At 44.7% G+C, this 25,218-nt stretch overlaps 1 protein-coding gene across 1 annotated transcript; it reads right to left on the bottom strand.

Moving 5' to 3' along the window:
• Nucleotides 1-3: 3 nt before the first annotated feature.
• On the bottom strand, nucleotides 4-13,288 carry LOC146646422 (calpain-1 catalytic subunit-like). The gene is made up of 20 exons (XM_085392461.1): nucleotides 13,045-13,288; nucleotides 12,422-12,491; nucleotides 12,188-12,306; nucleotides 11,844-11,977; nucleotides 11,576-11,750; nucleotides 10,076-10,150; nucleotides 9,756-9,841; nucleotides 8,731-8,805; nucleotides 8,117-8,277; nucleotides 7,278-7,444; nucleotides 6,741-6,949; nucleotides 4,853-4,892; nucleotides 4,545-4,613; nucleotides 4,346-4,403; nucleotides 4,187-4,248; nucleotides 3,927-3,995; nucleotides 1,927-2,005; nucleotides 1,120-1,236; nucleotides 816-868; nucleotides 4-717 (listed from the first exon to the last, which is right to left on the bottom strand). The coding sequence occupies exons 1-20, from the start codon at nucleotides 13,279-13,281 to the stop codon at nucleotides 691-693; spliced, it is 2,082 nt and encodes a 693-aa protein (XP_085248587.1). The 5' UTR covers nucleotides 13,282-13,288; the 3' UTR covers nucleotides 4-690.
• Between the last annotated feature and the right edge of the window lie 11,930 nt (nucleotides 13,289-25,218).

The following is a 25,218-nucleotide window of genomic DNA, read 5'->3' as shown; positions in this document are numbered from 1 at the left end:
AAATCCATTCCAAGCTAAAAATTCAGTAACCCACTTAAAATGCTCTATCAGAAACACTTTTTACAGACATATCAGATATCCTGGCACCATAAGGCTGCACGTACAGGCACACATGGTCTCAGCTAAATAACAAAGTAAAGTTTCAACCAATTGATGGCACTAGATGAAAGGTTATCCAATCACAACAGTGAATACATTTTTTCCCGAGACATCAAATTTAATCTCACATCATCCAAAAGCTTTTTGCATATTTCAATGTGACTCTAGGTTGGGAGACAATCAAAAAAAACCCTCTTACGGTATCATAGCAGTGGAAAAGAAAATGCAGCAACCCACTTAAAAAGAACTTCAGTAACAGAAACATTTAGCAAAGGTGGAGTACATGGGCTATAAAGATTTGACACAAACTTTGTGCTTCTAAAGCACCACCACCTTTGAACTTTGAATTAGTTTTTGTAAAAAATGATTTCAGTGTAAAATAATCACAGATGCTGCACACTCACGGTTCTATCTGTTGTACTGTAAAGTTTCTACTCCTCACAGATTTGTAGTCTAACTCTACTGCCCTGTTCATATACTGTAAACCTTCACCCAGTGGTTGCATATCATGATTTTTTTTTCATGCTGAAAAACTCTTTTTTGTTTATTTCTTCTTTGTTCTCATTCCTGCAGGTCATCTCCTCTGTCAGGTTAAGTGTACATTGCAATGTACATCCACTGCAATAAAAAATCATAGATTATTAATGTTTCATACCTTAAAATCTCGCGCATGCATGACATGATTCGTTAACTATTTTAAAATGAAGTGTAGTCACCTCTGTTTCCTGAAGAGTCATAGCCTTGCCATCAGACAACTGGTTGAAGATTTCTGTGGAGAAAGACATAAATCCTTATAGTTAAGAAAAAGTAGAAGTTTCACAACTTGTTCTGACTTCATCCTTTTGGTGTCCCGTCAGTGATGTAATGAGTATTTCTGAGTAATTTCTAATTGTAAAGAAAATAAAGAGAAAAGACAGATATTGCAGATATTCAAATCTAATTCAAGTTCCACAGTTGACAACTTTTAACCTTTGAAGAATATAAAATATGTCTACTGTAATTTTCTTCAGTTTTACTTACGATACATGCATTCAAAGCGGAGTACTAGACTGATGAAGCTCTCCAGAGTAATGTGCCCAGACGAGGTGCCGTAACGGAGAGCCATCAAATTCAGCATCTCATCGCTGATCTTCTTTCCTGACCAACATACAGTTCATAAGATGAAGTCAGTGGAGTGTGTATTAGGGCTGGTTGCTACCAGATACAAACAGACACGCTGCTAGACAGGTGGTTTGTGTAGAATATCAAAGCAAGTGCTAATACTTTACAAAAATACTATTTACATAACCTTCAGAACATATTAATACTGAATGTATGATTGCCATTACTGTCTTCATTGTAGAATTTAAGCTGGATCCTGATCTTTTCTCTGCTTTAATGCCTTACTTTGGTATTTTACTAAACTGAGGAATAATCATTTTGGCCACATAGAAGAAGCAGAGACATGTTGCAAATAAAAAACTTTAATATGACAATTTAATTCGTTGGTAACCAGTCATATAGCCCACTTATTTAGACTCTTTAAGCTTGGTTTTTGGTCTTTACCAGCTTCTGGGTGCCACATAGTGTGAGAGCCACCACTACAGAAAGTGACCAAAAATAAGCAGACAGCTAAACACTGAGCTAAAACCTGATACAGAGCTGCATGAAGGGAGAGATTTAAATAAATGATTGTTAGAGGGACCATTGTTTTCATGTTCATTTTGTTTTTCTAAAAATGTTAACTATACCATTGTTTTACATAGAAAATGTGAAAGACTCAATAATCACAGGATAGTTTTGTGTTCCAACAGTATCTTAAAATGGGTTTTAAAATTAAATGTCTACCTGAGGCTATCATAGCATTTCTCAGCTCGCTTAGTGACAGCGTCCCTGTTTTCGAAACATCACAGCGGGAGAAAATTTCCTGTGTGAAAAGCACATAATTAGCGATTATAATGTTAGAATATTTATAATAAGACGTTTGCATGGGTTAGAACCAGTGACCTTCTGCCCCTCAGCAGCACTGGGACATTTCCTGGTTTTAGTTTTTCCTTCCATGAGCAGTCAGCTTGACCACCAATAAAATAACGGAGAAACAGAACAGTGAGGGAGAGATTACAGACAAGCTTAAAAATGAAACAAATCCACTTCAGTTTGTGAAGTTTTGTTACTTTTGCTCGAAGACTGTATATAAAGTCTTGCTTGAAAATGTAAGATAATCTTTGTTTAATTATTTTTTATGTCACATTTTCACATTGTGTGTGTGTGTGTGTGTGTGTGTATGTGTGTGTGTGTGTGTGTAGGGCTGTATTTGATATTTGAAAATCAATGGTTGACATGTTAAAAGACTTCATAGATAATTGTGTAATAACTACACGTAAATGCATTAGAACATCCGTCGTTATGGACTTAAAGTGATTTCTCTTTGTAGCATGATCAACTGTTGAATGAACTCTGACATTGAGACAATCCTAATATACACAATGGATTAGTCTACAAAAGGAGTAGTCTGGTGGTGTGGGTGAGATAAAGTCAACATCCTGATAATTGTGGCATCCTGAGTATTTTAAGGATCAAAAACAAGCCTCAGAATTCTTGTTGAAGTTTTTTAACGTGTGCTCCCACCTGATTTGGTTTTAAGGCGATATTTAGTTTCGCCAGTAGGTGGCAGTGGCGTCTCAGACAAATGAGAGACTGGCAAAATAATCCCTTACAAAAGTAACGCGGGCCAGTTATTGTAATGGAAGCTGTCAGTGACACAGAACTGCTGTTTTGCTGTGTTTCAGGTGAGAGCAGTATACGAGAACTCTATACATTTATGTAAAGTTGATAGTTATTTAAAGTAACATGTTTGGAGTGTAATTCTTGTTTATAAGGCGTTTGATGTGACCAAAGAAGAGAGTTGATTCACGTTATCCGTGGCTAACGCTAGTAACCTTTGTGCGCTAAGTCAGCGGTCCCCAACCTTTTTTGCACCACGGACCGGTTTATGCCCGGCAATATTTTCATGGACCGGCCTTTAAGGTGTCGCGGATGAATACAACAAAATAAAACTAGTACCGGTACCGGAAAAATTTTACCGAAAATTTTTTCATAACACACGTGAAAAGACCCAGGAAAACCGAGTAAACGATAAAAACGATAACAAAATAACGCTGAAAACCGATAAAAACCCTGAAAACCGAGTAAACGATAAAAACGATAACAAAATAACGCTGAAAACCGATAAAAACCCTGAAAACTATACATTTCACACCTGAGCCTCAACTCTCGCGGCCCGGTACCGGTCCGAGGCCCGGGGGTTGGGGACCGCTGCGCTAAGTGATGTTAGTCTCCTGGGTTAAACTGTTTAACCGTGTTGTTCCATCAGAAATATGATAGAAAACAATTAGCTGGTTTCAGTAAAAGTTATAAGAAATGTTTTGATAAACCAGCCAGTACATCTTATGCTGTGTATTGTTCACTGGTCTGTCATTTGCTCTGTTTACTAAGGGCTGATTACTAAAGGGCCATTACACATAATACCTTACAAAAGTAACGCAGGCCAGTTATTGTAATGGAAGCCGTCAGTAACACAGAGTTGCTGTTTTGCTGTGTTTCAGAGCAATAAACCTCAATGTGCAACTGGATGAACATTATTTCTTGTGTGCTACAGCCTTCCTGATGTCATCACCAAATCTGAAATCATATGTTTCCCAGGTCGCTCCCTTTGTTCAGTGAGTTCTTATATGCAAATGTGACAGTTTGTGTTCAAACTAAATCCTGCTTTCACCTCTGATTACCTGTCAGGTAACCCTGCCTTTGTGTTGTGATGACATCTTTGACATTTACTATGTTTATCTTACCTGGTATGTGACAGCCTTCTTCCACAGACGAACAAATTCCTCATCATTCAGCTTTCCAGTCACAGATGTCTTTTTAAGGTACCATTAAGATATCAGAACTGTGCATTTTTGCATTATTGAGTAAAAGGGCAGGCAGGTTTTGACTTGTACACTGTTAATATGTTTTATGTAAGTGCAGTTATTGTAAGGGTTTGCTCCAGTAAGCAGCTGAAATGAAGCCAATATAAATGCACCCAAGTCAATATGACACTCGAGGATACATCCATCAGAGCTACCATGCTGCGACAGGCATCGATTGTGAATCCTCCAGATTTCAAGTCTCCTAAAAAAGAAAAAAGTAAATCATACTAGGACACTCGGCACCATCTACATGGGATTATTATTTTAACTGTGTAGCCTTTCACTTTTACTGTGCAAACCTTTTAGTATTTTTCCATTTAGGAGCCTCTTGAGCTGCTCTGCATCCACTTCTTCATACTGGAAAGTAATCAAAGCTTAATGTGATGGTTGGGTTACTTTTAAGCGTTTCTTATTATCTAACTCATTAAAAAAAAAGCAAATAGACATGTGTCCCCCCCCCAAAAAAAGGAACTATTGTTACAAGACACAATCCTTTACCTTGTCAGAATGCTGACGGAACAGTGTCCTTTTACGTTCGTCATCCTCACTCTTTCCCACTGGTGTGTTCTGCAAAAGAGCGGTGCTCTAAGCATGTTTTTATCTCTATATTAATGATTAGACTGTGTCATTCAATCAATGTTAACAAAAAAAACAACAACAACCAAGGTTAAAAAGTGAGTGAGTATGGGGTCAGTATGGGGTCAGTTGTTCAGAATTAACTCTACCAAATACCAAGGGGTTATTTTCACTATTATTTGACAGTATATATTTCTACTGGATGATGTAACATGATCCATCTTATTCACCTCTTCCAATTCCATATATTCATGACCACTGGAGTTCTCACTGAGGACACAGGACAGATAAAAGGAATGAGTACAACTTTTTTTCACCAGCAAGTAAAAGTAGTGTGCAGGATTGTCATTCGGGAGATCACAGGAGCAACAACTTTGTGATAGACCCTGAGGACGATACAGCCATGTGATACCTGAGCACCACAGCACTACAGGTCCACACAGACTGACAGGTCAGTGTACCAATGACACACATTTATAGAATTCCCCATTCAAAATTCCTTCCCACTTGCCCAGCTTTGCACACCCACATAGTAAGAATGCAAACTTTTAACAAATAACAATTAATGATTTTAAATCTCGCAGCATGGTGGCACGGTGGTTAGCACTGTTGCCGAACAGCAAGAAGGTCCTGAGTTCAATTCCACCATCAGGCCGGGGGCTTTCTGTGTGGAGTTTGTATGTTCTCCCCGTGTTTGCGTGGGTTCTCTCCGGGTACTCTGGCTTCCTCCCACCAAAGACATGCACTTATTGGGGATAGGTTAATTGGTTAATCTAAATTGCCCATAGGTGTGAATGTGAGTGCGAATGGTTGTCTGTCCCTGTGTGTTAGCCCTGCGACAGACTGGCGACCTGTCCAGGGTGTACCCTGCCTCTCGCCCTATGACAGCTGGGATTGGCTCCAGCACCCCCCACGACCCTGAAAAGGATAAGTGGTAGCGAATGGATGGATTTTAAATCTTTCAAAACAGCTCCGCCATAAGAACTCCATCTATCAGACTTTGCACTCGTATAATCAGTGACAGCACTGCTCAAACTCAGTCTTTTGGTAAAATCCTTCTGCTCTTCTCTCTCCAAAATGCCACTTCTTTACTTGCTTGCTAAACATCTTTTATAGTGCCAATAATACTCTTTACGACACTTAGACGCATAGTTGATGTCAAAAGTTCCCCAGGCAATTCCACAGATGATTGAGAGCATCATCAAAACCTTCCAAAAAAGGCACCTGCTTAAATCAGTGCAGTATAAACATATAGTAGAACTTTTACAACTAGACACAGTCAAAACAGGTTGTATGATATGGATGGGCACCATTGCTTGTCATGTTGCCCGCGCCTCCTCTGCCCCACCCTTTCTGTCAAAAAGGGTTTGAGATTATGTTTATTTTTTAGCATTTACTACCCCAACTTTGAACATTACTTGTCACTACACTATTTTGCCAAAAGACTTGCTTGGAAAGAAAAGCTTCTGGACTTCTTTAAGTTTCCTTGAAGACGTTTCAACAGTCATCCAGCTTCTTTAGTTTCAGTTCACATCAGAGAACTGAAACTGAAGAAACATATATATACATTTAAATGTGTTAATAATGTGTGTTTAAACACTTTTCAGTATTTGCTCTAATTCATCCCAAAGGTGATCTGTCAGGACTCTGTGCAGGCCACTCAAGTTCTTCCACACCAAACTCACTCATCCACGTCTTTACGGACCTTGCTTTGTGCACTGGTATGCAGTTTTATTGGCACAGGAAGGGGTTATGTCCAAACTGGTCCCACAAAGTTGGAAGCATGTCAAAAATGCTTTGTTATGCTGAAGCATTAAGAGTTCCTTTCACTGCAACTAATGAGCCGAGCCCAACTCCTAAAAAACGGCCGCACACGATAATCCCGCAAGGAAATTTCACGACTCGACTTGTTGCACAGATGTCATCCTATCGCCATGCTGGAAGTCACTGAGCTCCTGGGAATGACCTATTCTTTCACAAATGTTTGTAGAAGGAGTCTGCATGCCTAAGTACTTGATTTTATAACCATGAAAATGATTGGAACACCTGGATTAAATTATTTGGACGGGTGAGTGAATACTTTTGCCAGTGTAGTGTATAAGATTGCAAGTATCTTACTGCACGTGGGTCTCTGCCTTGGACACGATGGTCAGGATGAAGGAGGCTGTCTCATTGGGACTGAAGGTGGATGGCACAATCACGTATTCACCAGGCTTCAGCATCATTAACTCCATCACCTCACGGGCATTTATGTAGGATTTAGTGTAGGCAACAAGTTTGCTCGCACTGAAGAAAGAGGCTGGGAATTTCCCGCTGTGTGCCATGTACTGTAATATCAGTTTTAAACAGATATTTAATCTCTTCCGCTCTGTCTCGGTCCTGTTATTTGAAAATTGTGAAATGAAATGTTTGCTGTGGGAAAATACTCACGTTTTCAGGCACCTTAGAGGAAATCACAGAAAAAAAAATTAGATCACGTGAATTATGTCTTTATAAAAGCTAAATGGAAACTAATGATTTAGGAATTGAAGGGTTTTTTGTAAATGAGGCACAAAACTCCCACTTTTCATTAGTTTACTACATGACTTCTACACATGCAGTGCAGAGTACACCAATCTAACCAGTGTGATGGAAACAATAAAGGCTAATCTTTACCTCAAATACAGAAAATCCAATGTAGAGGTTCTGGACCAGGCGTCTATTCCTTTTATCTGGCTTTTGCATGAGAGACACCAGCATGTTGACTTCACCCTGTTTCCCAGCACATTCACTGGATAATTCATCAATCTTGACCCGATACTGTGGATTTGTCCAGAAGCTCTCTGAAAAGCAAAGAAGGAAATCATTTTGGAGTTTTCCATTAATCTATTATTATTATTATTATTATTATTATTATTATTATTATTATTATTAAGTAAACCTTAACAAGCAGCTACAAGATGATAGACTGACTCCACAGAAATACGACACTTTCTCTTCACAGTTCCCAAATTATTGCAATTATATTTAATGGCTCAGTCACACTAGAGTAAAAATAGCACTTCCTTGGCCTTGGCACCTCCAAGGTCATTGGATAGGCCACATGATATGTTAGGAAGTACCCTGTCTCCAAAAAAATTATCCTCTGACTACAATCACTGCCAGACTCCTGTGCTTATCTCTGGTTACCATTTGATCATATTTATATGTTTTATTGGTATTTTGAAGCATCAAAGTCACTTTGAAGATGATAACTGACTGCTGGTGGTCACAGACCTGTTCCCGTCTTCGAAGGAACCCTTTCAGAGTCAGTGAGATTGTATGGTCAGGATTTTGGTCACACTGTAGTCTACAAAGATTGATTATAGCGCAAAGGAAATAAATGATAGTTGCAATTAGTTTAGAATTGCTAAAAGGCATGTGGTGCTGTGCAAATGGATGTAGCAAAGAGATCATTTATTTCCATAACTAAGGCATTTAATGAGGCTTTAACTTATTAGAGCTTTTGAATATACCAGGGTTCTTCATGCAGCCTCCAGCAGTGGTTCCTGCAACCCATCGACCTTCATAAATGGAGGTTTTCCAGTGACAGGTAGAGTTTCCATCCAGGAAGTCAGGACACATACAGCAGATGTCGAGCTCTGAATAGGTCTTACAGAAGTCTTTCAGACTCATCCTTGAAAACAGATATAAATTTAGGTAATAATGAGTTCTGGCAGTTTCGTGATAATGAACGATAACAAAAAATGAACAGAAATATAAAAAGCATGTATTCTGCAACAATTTGTTGATTTAATGGAATCTACACAAAAGCGTAGCAGCTTTTGTTTAGCAGCTTTCACTGGAAGTCAAATTCTAACTCTATAGACTCTTTTGCCCTTGAATAGCTATTCTATTATTTATATTATTCTATTATTCTATTATTCTATTAAACTATGTTCAAAGAAACTAACTATATAATCTAATTTAACTTTTAAGCATTTGAGCATAGAGATGTATAACACAAATACATTTGAGTACTTAGGGTTAGAAAGCATCTTTTTGTTCTTCTTTTGTTTAATTATGGTAAGAACTTATTATTGTGTAACTAATTACTGTGTTGCATTTGTCACATTTTGATTTTTCTTACCAAAACTCGCCGTCATCATAGACTGCTAGGCACATATCTCGATCTTGAGGACTCACAGTTTGCCACAGAGGTGACCTTTTTGGAAATTTTTCAGAGAAGGAAGAGGAGGCATATGAATACAATATTGTCATATTCTAAACTTTTCAAATTTAAGCTCATTCAAGCTACAACTACTCCTCTCTACTCATGTGGATGACGTGTGGGAAATTAGTGACCTTTGCAGTCAACAAAGAGTCTTTCAGAGCTGTCAGGAGACTTTTTCTTCTGCCTCGTGTGCAAGACAGACCTTGTTTCAATAGTTTCAAACAGAGCCATTAGAGAATGCCTCCAAACCACAAACCACACCTAAAATCATCAAGTATTTCAAAATAAGAAACTCTAGAATAAAACCTTCAAGTCCTGTCAAAACTTGCCATCTGTGGGGGTTTTTTCTTCACTTACATAAGAAGTTCATAATTAAGAGATTACGCTGATAAGAAACCAACACAAAAGCTTCTCATGGCTCTGATCCACATATCCTCAGCTATCCTCAGCCCTTCCTTGCATGCCTAAAAATGTATTTATAATAATGCATTTATATAGCGCTTTACAGGGCCCTCAAAGCGCTTTACAATTCCACTATTCATTCACTCACTGGTGGAGGCAAACTACAGTTGTAGCCACAGCTGCCCTGGGGCAGACTGACAGAAGCGAGGCTGCCATATCGCACCATCGGCCCCTCTGGCCATCACCAGTAGGTAGGTGAAGTGTCTTGCCCAAGGACACAATGACCGAGACTATCCGAGCCGGGGTTCGAACCGGCAGCCTTCCAGTTACAAGACGAACTGCCAACTCTTTGAGCCACGATCGCCCCTTAAGTTTATAACTGAGGAAATTACTAAAACAAAACACACAGGACTTCTTGATACTTCCCTGTGAGCATAATATATATATATATAATGCTATTCCACCACTGCTAAATTATCTCAGTATTTTTTCTCCTGAGGTACAAAACCAGAGAAATGGTGAGTGCAAGATGCTCTAACCGATCACTCCAGTCTCCATTCCACTCTCCGTGGCCCCAGGGATTCCACAAACGCACCAGGTTCACCATCTGCCCTCGGCTAATCATCTGCACACCAAAGGAAACCACATTTGTAGTTTCTTTAATAAAAAAAATACACTGCTTTACAGTAAATGCAAGCTCGGTACCTTTATTACCTTAAAATGAATGAAATTAATTGTTTGCTGAGGTAAACATCATTAGAAACTTAAAAACGCAACTCTTGCTAATAGAACGTTAACAACCACTCTATTTTAGTTTGCTGCATGTTGTATTATCTTTTAAACAAATTCCAGACCTTACCTGTTTAACACCTGTGACAGCGTAAGCATGGCTTTGGACCAGCCCATTTGGTAGTACAATGTTTTCAGTTGTCTCCTACAAAGAATTAACACATGTAAACATTCCAAGTTCAGTTTAAATTAGCACAACTTAAGAAAAATATCATTTTGCTTTTGAGTCTTGCAGGTAATAAATAGTGAACACACAAGAACGAGCTGAGTTGGCTAATTGGCAAATTTTAAATGAAAACAAAATCATATTAGCAAACTTTGGCTTTTCAAAGTAGTAAAGAACCAGTATATTGTTGCTTATGTTAGCATTACTCGTGTGTCAGCAAATTAAATTTCATTTAATAATAATGGATTGGATTTATATAGCGCTTTTCAAGGCACCCAAAGCGCTTTACAATGCCACTATTCATTCACTCTCGCATTCACACACTGGTGGAGGCAAGCTACGGTTGTAGCTTGTTCAGACTGACAGAAGCAAGGCTGCCATATCGCGCCATCCCCCTCTGGCCAACACCAGTAGGCGGTAGGGTAAAAAGTGTCTTGCCCAAGGACACAACGACCAGGACAGAGAGCCCGGGGATCGAACCGGCAACCTTCCGGTTACAGATACGCTTCCCAACCCCCTGAGCCACGGTCGCCCCATGTATTTGCTCATACAGTAGGATATATCAACATTATTTGGAAAACAAACAGCTTCTTAAATTCTTGTGAAGGTTCAAATGGTGCAAGATTATCATACATCATATGAGACGTGCTTCTGCTGGATTAAGTGCTTTCACTCATCATGAGAGTAAACCATCTGGACAAGTATTTCAGAGTCTAATGTATCAGTAGCTCTCTCTGTCTGAAAAGACTTATCCGTGTAGTTACTGTTTGAGGGGCCAAACAAGATCCTGTGGAGCCACTTATGGGTCATTAATTAATTAAAATAAACTACATGATGAAAAAGGTGAAGATTCTTTCATACAAACAGAAATGCAACCCACAAAGTATTGGTACTGTTCTGCTGTAATTTAAGGTATTTAGAAAGATAATACATGCAAAACACTGATTATACTTTAATTTGAATTCTGATAAAAAATATCTCTAAAAACATGATCGTCAAAAACATTTACCAGTGTTTTCTTTTCACAACATACTATGGCTCTGAGAGTGGTTCACTCTTGCATTAACATGTACGGGATTTTCTTCATTCTATTAAACTGTACTGCTTTCTAGGTATTGCGCTTAACTTCAGGGAAACAGGGCGGTGCTGTTTACTTTAATGTGACAGGTAGATTTCCAGCCGCTGTGAATGGGGGAGTTATCAAACCACTTTCTCAAAATGGAACAATCCCAACACAGTGTTTTTATTTTTCTGCTGGGAGAAGATAACTCTGAGCTAAGAGCTATTATTCTGAAGGTTCTTTTTTATCACCCGATCTTTCAGTAAGACAGACACCCCTGACTGTTTTCAAAACAAAGATTACAAGGCAGCATGTTGCTTTATGTGGTGTAAATCAATGCTTACACCCTGTGGTGTCCCACAACCCATCAGTGACTTGGATTGACCAGCTCGACACATCATTTCCCACAGGTCTGGAGGGGGCTTTGACAGATCAATATAAATGTGGACCCCACCAGTGAAGTCTACCAATGCCTCGGCAGGAGTTCCAGCATTCATATCTGTGTAGGAACCACACACCCTGAAAAAAAGTGGATATATTGTTATTTTTACTGACAAATAACTCCCACAAAGAGCACTGTAAACTGAGAAATAACACAGGGTTTTTACATACTTTGCATAGGCTTTTTCCAGCAAAGCTGGCCAAAATTCAGTTGGATCTCTGGAGTGGACAAAAATGAGTCTGCCATCAATTGTTGGTAGTTTGTCATCAATGATGACATCCACCCATTTTCCAAATCTCCAGAACTAAGCAGTTGAGAGAGAAGAGAAAGCGAAAAGGTTTTATGCATTGTTTAATGCAACCTGCTTTTAGATATTTATCTTTGGCAATGGCAGAATATCAAAACAAAAGACTCGTAATATTTCAAGTAATTCTTAAACAACTTTAAAATGTACAGACAACATTTTACCACTGACTTTTCAATGGTATGAATGATATTATGGTACTGTATATACCCTGAAGTGGAACAGTCCACAGTAATCCTCGTGAAAGTTTTGCTCAAGTGGAACAACTTGTCCAAGGATGTGATTCTGAAATGTCAGAGCTCCAATAGAGGCAATAAACCAGCAGTTTTCTGTAAAAATATGTAGTTGAGTTGTCAGAATGATTTACTGTGCAGATATCGCAGTAGTAATTGTGCTGATTATGGTTAGATTGACACAAAGAAGTGAAAGAATAAGTATACTTACTAACCCAACCTTGACCAAAGTCGAACCTGGACACCCCGTCAGCAACAAACGATGGATTTGGAACAATTTTCTGAAATAACAAAACAAACTCTTATCTTTATGGATTATTGTTATTATTTCTTTATTATTATCATCATTATTATTATTGGGCTTACTGCAACAAAAGTTATAGAAGTTAAAGAAACATTAACAATCATTTGACAAATTAACAGTTGGTGTTTCATACAGTTTTGTCTTTGTTTCCCTTGAAGAAATACTTCATGCAGCTAAAATGTGCATCCTCGTTTGTGGTTGGTAAAGCATTCAGGCACACCATGAAACAAAGGTTCCAATAACCCAACGTACAAATGAATTAGCAGATTTCTATGCTTCATGAAGAGCCTTAACTATCTAGATTTGTAGATTGTTAGAGCATCGGCGTGGTGGGGGTATGGCCTTCGGCTCCACTGCAGAGGAGCTGCAGAGCTGGACGGATTGGTGTGATCAGTTACACTGGCACCGCCCACCAAACCCAATGCCCCACCACTCCTCTGCAGCAGAGCCACAGACCACACCCTCTCCTCAAACAGCTTTCATGATTATATGTACTTGCATTTGGGGTTTTCAGCCAATGCAACACTCACCCCTGGTCTCAGCCACACCACTCGGTCAAGGTCAGAAGGCGTCAGTATCCCATTGCCGATTGAATTTCTGTCAGGGGGAAACATCTCATCGATGTACCTTAGATGTTGGATGAGACAGTACTGTTTCAGCTGGTGGAAGTCTTGGTTTAGGAACCTCTCGGGGTTGGTGACAGTCCCGTAGCCATTTTTCATGTGGCGTGCACTGATGATGTTCATGCACACACCTGGAGGAGGCATAGCTGCAGGGTTTGAAAGCTGTTGAAAACAAACATTAAGAAGTGTAAAGATTAGCTTTAATTCTCATTACACAAACTCGTTTTTCTTCTTCGACGTGCCCAAAGGACATCACTAAGTAGGTGTACTCCTTTACACAAGAGTCTTTTACATAAGACTGTAAAGTATTTTTCAGCGTTAATAATGTAACAATACCAACACCACATAACTGTTACAAAAAGAGGTAAAAAAAAAAAAGTGTAAACCAAGCTGCTTAAGAATGTTTACAGTACGAGTACAGTACCTTGCCTTACCTCAAAAAGCTAGATAGCAGTGACTGTGGGTGGAGAGAAACTCTGCTGTTTTTATCATACCTGTAAATGCCCGAGGCTGCTTCTGTCAGCACGTGATAAGCCCTCCCTGATCTGTTTTTTTTTACTGGTACAGCTGTCTGTTGTTCACGAACGGAGAGAAGAATAGAAGAAATGCAGACATTTACATGATTAAAAGCTTCCAAGTCAGTCAACTCTGCAAATATGCAAGTATCAAGTCACAAAGCATGATTATTGTAATTCACTTTATTTTGGTCTCCACTCTACCTGTCACAGGCTGGGTCTCCGACCCAGCACTCTGAGTTTTCTTTGTAGTTTTTGATATGTTATTAGTTTGTGTTATTTCCTATTTGCCTTTAGTTTAGGCAGTTATTGTTCCTGGGTTTTCTATGTTTTGGGGTTTTCTATTTATTTCATCACGTATTAGGTCTGTTAAGTTGTGTTGTCATTTCCTGTTTTATTCTGACAATGTCATGTGTTCTTTGTTCATTGTATTTAGCTTTCCTCTCCTGGTCCTGTCATTAGGTTTATGTCTGTCAGCTGTTTTCCCCCATGTGTCGCCACTTCCCCTGATCACCTCATGTCTGTATTTAAGCCTTTTGTTTTCTTCATGCCATTGTCAGTTCGTCTGTTTATCTCACCAGAGTTACAGTCATAGTCATAGTCATAGTCTTAGTCTTAGCCTGTTTATTTTCCACCTCAATCATAGTTATAGTTTTTGGTCTTAGTACCTTTAGTGTTTTGTTTCTTAGTGTTTTGCCAGCTTAGTGTTTTGTTTCTTAGTGTTTTGCCTGTTTGCTTTGGTCTCTTGGTTCATTTCCTGTCGTCATCGCAATAAAGGTTCACTTTTCTGTTAATCATTACTATTCCTCGTCATCATCTGCTTCTGGGTCCTGTTTCCGCACACATCGGCGCACCCCGCCGTGACAGAACGAACTGACCAGTCATGGACCCAGCGGATTCTGCTCTCACCGAGTGTCTGGAGGAGACTGCTCGGATCCAAGCGATCCTCGACCGCTTCTTTACAGCGCCCGATTTGAAGAGCAAGCTGGTAATGATTAACGTTGCTGAAGCTATTATGGAGAGGGATCCCCGCCTTCTCCAGCTCCCGGACTCACCTGCCATAGTTGATGCCTTTACGAGGATAAAGGAGATGCTGCAGGCCCAGGGACTGTCGAGTCAGGAAATGGCTTCCAGCACCCACCAGTCACAACAACCCCACAATCAGTCATCTCCATTGCTGCCTCCGGAACCTGAGTGTGTTCGTGTCGGTTCGCTGAGATTCGCCGCAGCGTCACCACCTCTCAGCTCACCAGTTTCCACGCCCTCATCACAGTCTCGCCATACTCCTGTCACAGTTCAGCGCGAGGAAGCGCCGCACACCATAGACTTGGACGACGACGAGCGCCAGTCTATATTCTGCGCTCTCTTGGAGGAGGAGCTCCGGTGGAAGCCGTGGCTCATTCCGGAGCACGAGCACTCTTTCCGGGGAACTCGACTGGCTCTCGGGGGACCTCGGAGTTACCAGGGACTTCCACCCATCGCTCCGCCGTCTTCCACTCCTAAGAAAAAGCGGCGTGCGCGCCACCGACGCTCCGTATCACAAACGCAAGTGAGTGATTACATTTTGGCTCCTCATGTTTTCTCTCAGGAAGTTGTTGAAATTGACACTACTTTTCCGGTTAATGAGCCCGGCTATACCGAGACTGTTTGTCCTGGAAAAGCTAGCCATCAGGCTCAGCTAAGCTGCTGTGGGACTGCTATCCAGGCCGGTTTGGAGCCGGAGACGGAGGTACAGCTGGTGCAGCCAATTTCAGTGTCAGCCGGAGGGCCCGGGGAGCCCGTCCGGCCTCATGTTTCGTCTGCTGGAGGTTCAGGAGAACCCAGCCAGCTTCATGCTTCATTTGCTGGAGGTTCAGGAGAACCCAGCCAGCTTCATGCTTCGTCTGCTGGAGGTTCAGAAGAATCCAGCCAGCTTCAGGCTTCGTTTGCTGGAGGTTCAGGAGAATCCAGCCAGCTTCATGCTTCGTCTGCTGGAGGTTCAGGAGAATCCAGCCAGCTTCATGCTTCGTCTGCTGAAGGTTCAGGAGAACCACACCAGCCTCATGCCTCGTCAGCTGGAGGGCCCGGGGAGCCCATCCAGCCTCATGCCTCGTCAGCTGGAGGGCCCGAGGAGCCCATCCAGCCTCATGCCTCGTCAGCTGGAGGGCCCGAGGAGCCCATCCAGCCTCATGCCTCGTCAGCTGGAGGGCCCGAGGAGCCCATCCAGCCTCATGCCACGTCAGCTGGGGGTTCAGGAGAACCGCACCAGCCTCATGCCACGTCTGCTGGAGGGCCCGAGGAGCCCGTCCAGCCTCACGCCACGTCAGCTGGCGGGCCCGAGGAGCCCGTTCAGCCTCATGCTTCGTCAGCTGGAGGGCCTGAGGAGCCCGTCTGGCCACCTTCTGCTTCACCACCTGTGACTGCAGCGCCACCTCCTGCGGCTCCCGTGCCGCCGCCTGCAGGACCACCACCTGCTGCGCTACTGCTTGCTGCTTCTACGCCTCAGCCTGAGGACGACGCCTCACCTGGTTCTGCCACACCTCAGTCTGAGAACTCATACAAACTCATTTCACCCACTATAGACTGTGTGTTGCTGCAACTTGAAAAGCAACCTGCCTCGTCAGCTGGAGGGCCCGAGGAGCCCGTCCAGCCTCATGCCTCGTCAGCTGGAGGGTCCGAGGGGACCGTTCAGCCACCATCTGCGGCCGCCTCGTCATCGGCTGGTCCAGCTTCAGCCTGTGCCTCGCCAGGCCCAGCCTCATCAGAGCCTTCAGCCTCGCCTGGTCCGGCCTCGTCAGAGTCTTCAGCCTCGTCTGGTCCGGCCTCGTCAGAGTCTTCAGCCTCGTCTGGTCCAGCTTCGTCAGAGTCTTCAGCCTCGTCGGGTCCAGCTTCGTCAGAGTCTTCAGCCTCGTCGGGTCCAGCTTCGTCAGAGTCTTCAGCCTCGTCGGGTCCGGCCTCAGAGTCTTCAGCCTCGTCGGTCCGGCCTCAGAGTCTTCAGCCTCGTCGGGTCCGGCCTCTGCCTGTGCTTCTGCTACGCCGGGTCCGGCCTCTGCCTGTGCTTCTGCTACGCCTGGTCCGGCCTCTGCCTGTGCTTCTGCTACGCCTGGTCTGGCCTCTGCCTCTGCTTCTGATAGGCCTGGTCCGGCCTCAGCCTCTGCTTCAGCGTCGCCTGGGCCAGCCTCTGCTTCAGCGTCACCTGGTCTTGTGCCCTCCAAGCCTCGGCCGGTACGCCTGACACTTGGGCGCCGCTGCCGCCTTCCGCACGGCCGGCCCCCTGAACTGTTTCCGCCCCGTCACCTTCCGCACGGCCGGCCCCCTGAACTGTTTCCACGTCACCGCCGTCGAGGTCGGCCCCTGAACCGTTTCCGTGTCGCCGCCGTTGCCGTCCGCACGGACGGCCCCCTGATCACATGAACTGTGGCTTTCTGGACCGTCACCCCCCGGGCCGGCCCCCTGATCACATGGACTATGACTTTCTGGACCGTCACCCTCCGGGTCGGTCCCCTGAGGAGTCATGAACTGTTCCCTGCGCTCCAGTGATTTTTGATGGACATTTTGGTTTTTTTTGGCCTTGTTTCCTGTTTTATTCTGACAATGTCATGTGTTCTTTGTTCATTGTATTTAGCTTTCCTCTCCTGGTCCTGTCATTAGGTTTATGTCTGTCAGCTGTTTTCCCCCATGTGTCGCCACTTCCCCTGATCACCTCATGTCTGTATTTAAGCCTTTTGTTTTCTTCATGCCATTGTCAGTTCGTCTGTTTATCTCACCAGAGTTACAGTCATAGTCATAGTCATAGTCTTAGCCTGTTTATTTTCCACCTCAATCATAGTTATAGTTTTTGGTCTTAGTACCTTTAGTGTTTTGTTTCTTAGTGTTTTGCCAGCTTAGTGTTTTGTTTCTTAGTGTTTTGCCTGTTTGCTTTGGTCTCTTGGTTCATTTCCTGTCGTCATCGCAATAAAGGTTCACTTTTCTGTTAATCATTACTATTCCTCGTCATCATCTGCTTCTGGGTCCTGTTTCCGCACACATCGGCGCACCCCGCCGTGACACTACCCTTCTACATAGATTACAGACAGTCCAGAATGCCACTGCACGCATTCTAACTAAAACTAAGAAGTTTGCTCACATCACTCCCGTCCTTGCTGATCTGCACTGGTTGCCTGTGAAATTTCGTATTCAATTTAAAATTCTGTTGCTTACTTTTAAAATTACTAATAACACAGGACCAAGCTATCTTAAGGAACTCTTAAACTCATATGCTCCTGCGAGGGCTTTAAGATCATCCTCACAGTTATTGTTGGTTCAGCCCAGATCTCGTTTGAAGTCTAGAGGTGATCGAGCGTTTGCTCTAGCTGCACCTGAGCTGTGGAACAATCACCCGATTGGCATCCGGGCGTCTGATTCTATTCAATCTTTTAAATCACGGCTTAAAACATATCTGTTTGAACTTGCTTTTTCTACCAGTTAAATCCTGGCCTTGTTTGCAGTGAGTTATTCTATTAATTTTTCTGTTTGTCTTGCGTTGTCTTGCGTTGTCTATGTTCTCTATCACTGTGTTTGATGGTACAGCTTTACTTTGCTATAGCTATGTGCTATAGTTTACTCTTATTAGTGGTTTTTACCTGTGAACATAATTCCACACTTATATGACTCTGATGTTATAGTGTTAATTGTTCTATTGTTTTATTCTTTTATGTAAAGCACTTTGGCATCCCCTTGGCTTTTAAATGTGCTCTATAAATAAAGATTGTTGTTGTTGTTGTTGTTGTCCAAGAATGATTAATGATAAATGCAAAACCTAATACGGCAAAGATGGGAAAATAGCTCGGTTTTGAATCCAGGGTTTGAGTTTTTGTGAGTTCATGGTTGCTTTTGTTTTGAATGATTCAAATATAAATCCACTTTTCACATAGTCTTTATGAAAAAAGATGACTAGCACATTCAAATCACCTTAAAACGTTGTCTAAACAAAGTAATTTGACTGTTTTTTTGAGAGTCAAAATGTAGAAAGCAGATGTCGTCTGTTGTGCATCTGCCTTTGTGTTTTTAAGGTGTAGTTTCAGGGTGGAGCTCTCATGACAGACAGGTAACAGATTCCCTGTATTAAAGTCCAAAGATGACATTTTTAAACATGTTTTAAAATATGGGAGATTATAGTTGTTCTTTGCATGCTACCGTGCAGATGGTAGCACGCAAATGTACCCATCTCACATTAAAATAAATTATAACACATAATTAACATAATTAAGATTAACGGGTGATAATATTCAATATGAGTTAGTAAATACTTCTTATTCTATACCACAAACATTCAGTTATGACTTGAATTAAATTGTGAATGGATTGACAGATAATACACAGACCAATAGTAGCTGTATCTCAGCCTATATAATATTTTATTCCTTTCATTACCCTTTGAATCAACTCTGCTCATTAAAGTAGGCTGACGCTGCCCTTCTGGACTCAAGAAACTATTTTTAACCATATTTTTTCACTTTCTTTTTGAAAAAAGGTTAACTATAAATACAATATTGGTTCCTTTAGTATCTTCAGTCACAGAGAGTTCAGCTTGACTTGCCAGTGTAATGTCAGTTCAGTTGTTAAATTTGACCTATTAACTAAACAAGGCTTAGTGTCATGCGGCGGCTGTGTGAAGGCAAGAGAGGAACCAAATGCACGGCTCTAGACACACGGGGATGAACTCAAAGGCCGGTCTTTATTAACAGGAACATAAGAAGTCATATAAAACTATACTGGGAGCAACTAAAAGCTGAGGCGCTGGGAAGACACGGAAAATGCACACAACCTAGAGGGACGACGCAACACAGAACAAAGGGACACTCTGACATAAATACACAGAAGGTAACGAGGGAAGTGGGAACACACGGGGAACACAGCTGAAGACAATTACTCATGGCCGAGCAGGGAGGACACGAAACTGACGATACTGACACCAAGATGTGGACCTTAAACACAACACAGTACACCGAGATGAGCACGGAGAGAGAGAGGCAGAGAGAGAGGCAGAGAAGAAGGATGAATACGAGGGGATGAGGAGAACACAGAACACATAGGATGGGAACATGGTACCAGAGCAAACACCACAATAAAAACATGGACACAGAGGGAATCCAAATACCAAACCAAACAATCCAATGGACATAAGAAACAAAATACAAAACTACAGAAAAACTAAGAACACTGGGTCAAAATGACCCAGGACCATGACAGTACCCCCCCCCCCCCCCCTCAAGGGCTGGCTCCAGACAGCCCAAACACAGGAAAACAAAACCCAAACAGAAAACGACCCAGGGCGGGCGGCGGGGGCCCAGGACGGAGGGCTCGGAACAAAAAACAAAAACGAACAACAGAAAACACAGGAGCACAAGACCAAAGGTCAAAGAAAGTTCAGGGGGCCGACCATGCGGAAGGCAACGGCGGAGACATGGAACCAGTTCAGGGGGCCGACCATGCGGAAGGCAACGGCGGCGATGCGGAAACAGTTCAGGAGGCCGGCCGTGCGCAAGGCAACGGCGGCGACGTGGAAACAGTTCAGGAGGCCGGCCGTGCGCAAGGCAACGGCGGCGGCGAAGGAGACAACGGAGCAGTTCAGGAGGCCGACCGCGCGGAAGGCAGCGGCGGCGGCGAAGGAGACGACGGAGCAGTTCAGGGGGCCGACCGCGCGGAAGGCAGCGGCGGCGGCGAAGGAGACGACGGAGCAGTTCAGGGGGCCGACCGCGCGGAAGGCAGCGGCGGCCCTCCAGTCTCAGGCGTGCTGGCCATGGCCTGGTGGGCACAGGACCAGACGAGGCAGGACCAGACGAGGCAGGACCAGACGGTGGCGATGCGGGGGCCGGACCAGGCGAAGCAAAGGCTGAGGCTGGACCAGACGAGGAGGAAGACTCGGAGGCTGGACCAGACGAGGACGAAGACTCGGAGGCCGGACCAGACGAGGACGAAGACTCGGAGGCCGGACCAGGCGGAGCTGCAGAGGCTGAGGCCGGACCAGGCGGAGCTGCAGAGGCTGAGGCTGGACCAGGCGGAGCTGCAGAGGCTGAGATCGGACCAGGCGTAGCAGAAGCACAGGCTGAGATCGGACCAGGCGTAGCAGAAGCACAGGCAGAGGCTGGCCCAGGCGTAGCAGAAGCACAAGCAGAGGCTGGCCCAGGCGTAACAGAAGCACAGGCGGATGCAGCTGGACCAGGCGTAGCAGAAGCACAGGCGGATGCAGCTGGACCAGGCGTTGACGAGGCGGTCGCAGGTGGCGGCTGGACAGGCTCCTCGGGCCCTCCAGCTGACGTGGCAGAAGGCTGAACGGGCTCCTCGGGCCCTCCAGCGGAGACAGGTGGCTGAACGGGCTCCTCGGGCCCTCCAGCGGAGACAGGTGGCTGAACGGGCCCCTCGGACCCTCCAGCGGAGACAGGTGGCTGAACGGGCTCCTCGGGCCCTCCAGCGGAGACAGGTGGCTGAACGGGCCCCTCGGACCCTCCAGCGGAGACAGGAGGCTGAACGGGCCCCTCGGACCCTCCAGCGGAGACAGGAGGCTGAACGGGCTCACTGGAACCCCCAGCGGACGAGGTAGATGGCGGCGTGGGAGCCGCGGAGTCCTGGATGAGCTCATCCGAGCTTCCAGCAGGAGCTGATGTAGAGCCAGAGAGGTTTGGGACCCCTGGCTGAATGTTAAGCCGAACAGAAGACCGTATTGCTATCGGGGACTGGGCCAATGGTTCAGGTGCGAGCTGAGCTACTGGAGATGCGGATGAGAGTGGGAGCTGAGCTACTGATGGTGGTGAAGTAGATAACTGCACGGGAGACTGAACTGAGGGCGTCTGCACTGGCACAGGGGACTGAACTGATGTCTGTTGTAACGGAGGTGGTGAGAGTGGAGTAGGCAGTGGAGTTGATGACTTCACAGGAGAATGAACCAGAGGTGAGTGCACAGGAGACTGAGCTAGAGGTGGTAGTGATAGTTGAGGGGAAAGTGGAGCTGGTGATTGAGTGGATGACTGTGCTAAAGGAGGCTGCACTGGGGACACTGGAGACTGCACTGGGGAAAGCAGAGCTGCAGGAGACTGCGCTAGAGACTGCAGTGATGGTTGTAGTGGAGGTGTGACGGGTGGAGGAGTGGCTGAAGTGGCTGCGGGTCGGGCGGCTAACGGCTCAGCTACAGAGTGTATTAATGGCAGGGTTATGGGTCGAATGACTGACTGAGGGGCATCCTGTGCAGCTGAGTGCAATGATGGGTGTGGGAGCGGATGTAGGACAGGTGGCAGTGTCAGTTCCCCTGGGCCTACAACGCAGTTGAAAGGTGCAGGCACCTGCTGGACACCAGTCGCTCCCACCTGAGGAGTAGGTACAGGTGCAGAGACTGGCTGGGTCCTGGCGGGCCCCACCTCAGCGGTTGGCACAGATTTCGGCAGGGATTGGGCGGCTGCTGTCCCCACCCGAGGAGCCGATACGGGTGCAGGGACCAGCAGAGCCTCAGTTGACCCGGAAACCGGAACAGGGACCAGCTGGGCGCCAGCCCCCCTCACCTGGGGAATTGAGACAGGTGCAGGTGAGTGCTGGGCCGCAGTTATCCCTAGAACACAAGGGGCCTGGGAGGCGGGCCTAGAAAGAACAGTCTGCAAGAGATCGATTCCCTGCCCTGAGTGAGCGGATGAGGAACAGCGCTCTGACTTCGTAGCGTTAAGTGTACTAAAGCTGTAGCTTACAGGCACTAATGCATCACCTTCAGTGTGTACAGACTCTAGAGAAATGTGATCAGCTGATGCACCAACAGTCTTAGAGCTTCTTTCTTCGGAGCTAACCGTACTTATACTGACAGAGGAGGGGTTAATAGCCGATGTAAACATAGGTCTGTGCACCGGAGAGGCAGATGAAACAAAGTCTTTTACCACCGGATCGCCGGAAGCAGTAAACCTAGGGTAAACAGTGGTGGGTGTAGAGCCCCCTGACTCAAGAACATTTGAATCAGTACATACGTCAGAATGGACAATCCCCGGGGGTGATGGCTCAGAAGCAACGAGCTGGGGTCGAGCTATCACAGGAACATTTACAGTCTTGGATTTTACTGTTTTACCATCTAAGGGGGCATGTAGTAAAGCCCCAGGGGTGAGCTTAACTGCAAAACAATCATCCTCAGCAGACACACAGGTAAAGGGCACAGAAACAGGTGTCTCTAACTCAGGAAATGCTGACTTCGAGTTTTTAGACCTAGGAAACACTAGCGAAGGATGATCTTTCTCGAATATGAGCCCAAACGTAGGAGAAACTGTCTCTGAGTTGACCCTCCGGGCAGTACAATGGTTCATAAGAAGTTCGGGTTCAGATTCAACGTTTACAGACCGTGAGCCTTTAGCGTCTACGGCAAGAGTCACAGAGTTTGCATTCCTGCATTCGGAGTAGTGAGAACTAGCCTCAGAGTGAACAGAGAAAGTGTCTTTGTCACTCACCCCAGCCGGCTGCCCAGTAGTCCCGGAATCCGACTGAGGAGAGGACCGGCGACGGCGTCTCCTCCTTAATGAGGGAACGGAGGTGACGGGGAAAACCGGTGATGATGCGGGGGTGACGGTCTCCTCTTCATCATCCGACCACATCGCTGCTAGGAGAGCAGCGGGAGAGCGACGGTCAGAGCTGAGAGGGGATGGAGAAGGGCTCTGCGGCAGCGGCGCCAAAAAACCCTCTCGTTTTAGCAGCTGCTGTTGTGACACCGAGAGCCCCGTCTGCTGCTGCGGTACCGTCGCGGCGAGCTTAGTTTGCTGCTGCTGCGGCGGCTGATGGGCGGAGATCTCCGTCTGCAGTCGCTGTGGCGTGGAATCCCGGGAACGGACATTGTCTGCCAGCTCACGGGCTTGTAATGCCTCCTTAGCTCGGCTCAATTCATCGATAAAGCCTTCATAGCAGGTGAGCTGCTGAAGGAAAGGGTTTCCCTCGATTATTGCCTTTATGGCGTTAAGTCCGACGGAAATTGTCCGTGAGTCCGAGGCGTGGGTTATTCGTTGCACCAGACTCTGTACACGGAGAATATCTCCCTCACGGGCGGAGCCTGCTGGGTCCATTTCGTGGTTGCGTCGTTCTGTCATGCGGCGGCTGTGTGAAGGCAAGAGAGGACCCAAATGCACGGCTCTAGACACACGGGGATGAACTCAAAGGCCGGTCTTTATTAACAGGAACATAAGAAGTCATATAAAACTATACTGGGAGCAACTAAAAGCTGAGGCGCTGGGAAGACACGGAAAATGCACACAACCTAGAGGGACGACGCAACACAGAACAAAGGGACACTCTGACATAAATACACAGAAGGTAACGAGGGAAGTGGGAACACACGAGGAACACAGCTGAAGACAATTACTCATGGCCGAGCAGGGAGGACACGAAACTGACGATACTGACACCAAGATGTGGACCTTAAACACAACACAGTACACAGAGATGAGCACGGAGAGAGAGAGGCAGAGAGAGAGGCAGAGAAGAAGGATGAATACGAGGGGATGAGGAGAACACAGAACACATAGGATGGGAACACGGTACCAGAGCAAACACCACAATAAAAACATGGACACAGAGGGAATCCAAATACCAAACCAAACAATCCAATGGACATAAGAAACAAAATACAAAACTACAGAAAAACTAAGAACACTGGGTCAAAATGACCCAGGACCATGACACTTAGCAGCACCAGAAAGCAACTGTGTGCCTGCTATTGTTTACACAGTGAATAATCATTAAGTCTAACGCTAGTGGTGGCAGGTGTGTCATGGTAGTTGGCACACACCTTACATTAGCCTGGGATACGTCCAAGCCATGTGCTCAATTTATAAATTTCATGCTGCTGTTTAGGGCAGGACACTTTGCTTCAAACGTCTATATTTCATAGGATGTTTGTTCTAAAGCGACACATACGCTGACAGTTTACTGACCATGTGACTCCCAGTAACAGGTCTTATTAGGGGTTTTCTTTGTATGTTTGCTTAAAGGTAATTAACTAAGTAAATTGGGTCAGACGGGGTAAAGTGGCTCTTTGTCTGACAGGTGTGTGGGCACAAATTTGGTTTAGGATGGCTGTCACACAAATATAATATATGGGCTTTGTTTTAAGAAACAAAGAATGATTTCTTAAATGTGTTCAGCACGTCACTGTGTCTGCTGAGATCATCTCAAAATGGTGACTAATGTTGATTTTTTTTATGGCAACAGTTATTTATCAACTATAGAACTTTTGAGGTTCACACAAAGATATAAAAAACAGATTTCAGTCATACTGTGAGGACTGCAAATACTGGAAGCCAACAAGAAGCACAGCCATAGTGAGCAGGAGATGCTCTGTATCTCATTGTACATCTGTCTAGTGACAATAAAGGCACTCTATTCTATTCTACTCTACTGCAAGCAGTGAGTACTTTCAATTTTACTGCTGACAGGCTAACCATTAACAGCAACTGCTGTTCTCTAAACATGAAAGTGGATACCATAAACACATAAACGTATAAGACTGTGATACACATAAATATGGGCTAGTGGAGGGTCACTTGAATGAAGTGAAACTCTCTCTAGGCCCTCTCTCTTTTGGTCATACAGT

The sequence above is a fragment of the Rhamphochromis longiceps genome, linkage group LG19, assembly GCF_057381845.1.
Source record: "Rhamphochromis longiceps isolate RC_006_pf linkage group LG19, R_longiceps_female_GT1.1, whole genome shotgun sequence".
Classification (NCBI taxonomy): domain Eukaryota; kingdom Metazoa; phylum Chordata; class Actinopteri; order Cichliformes; family Cichlidae; genus Rhamphochromis; species Rhamphochromis longiceps.
This window is presented reverse-complemented; position numbering and strand designations above follow the sequence as displayed.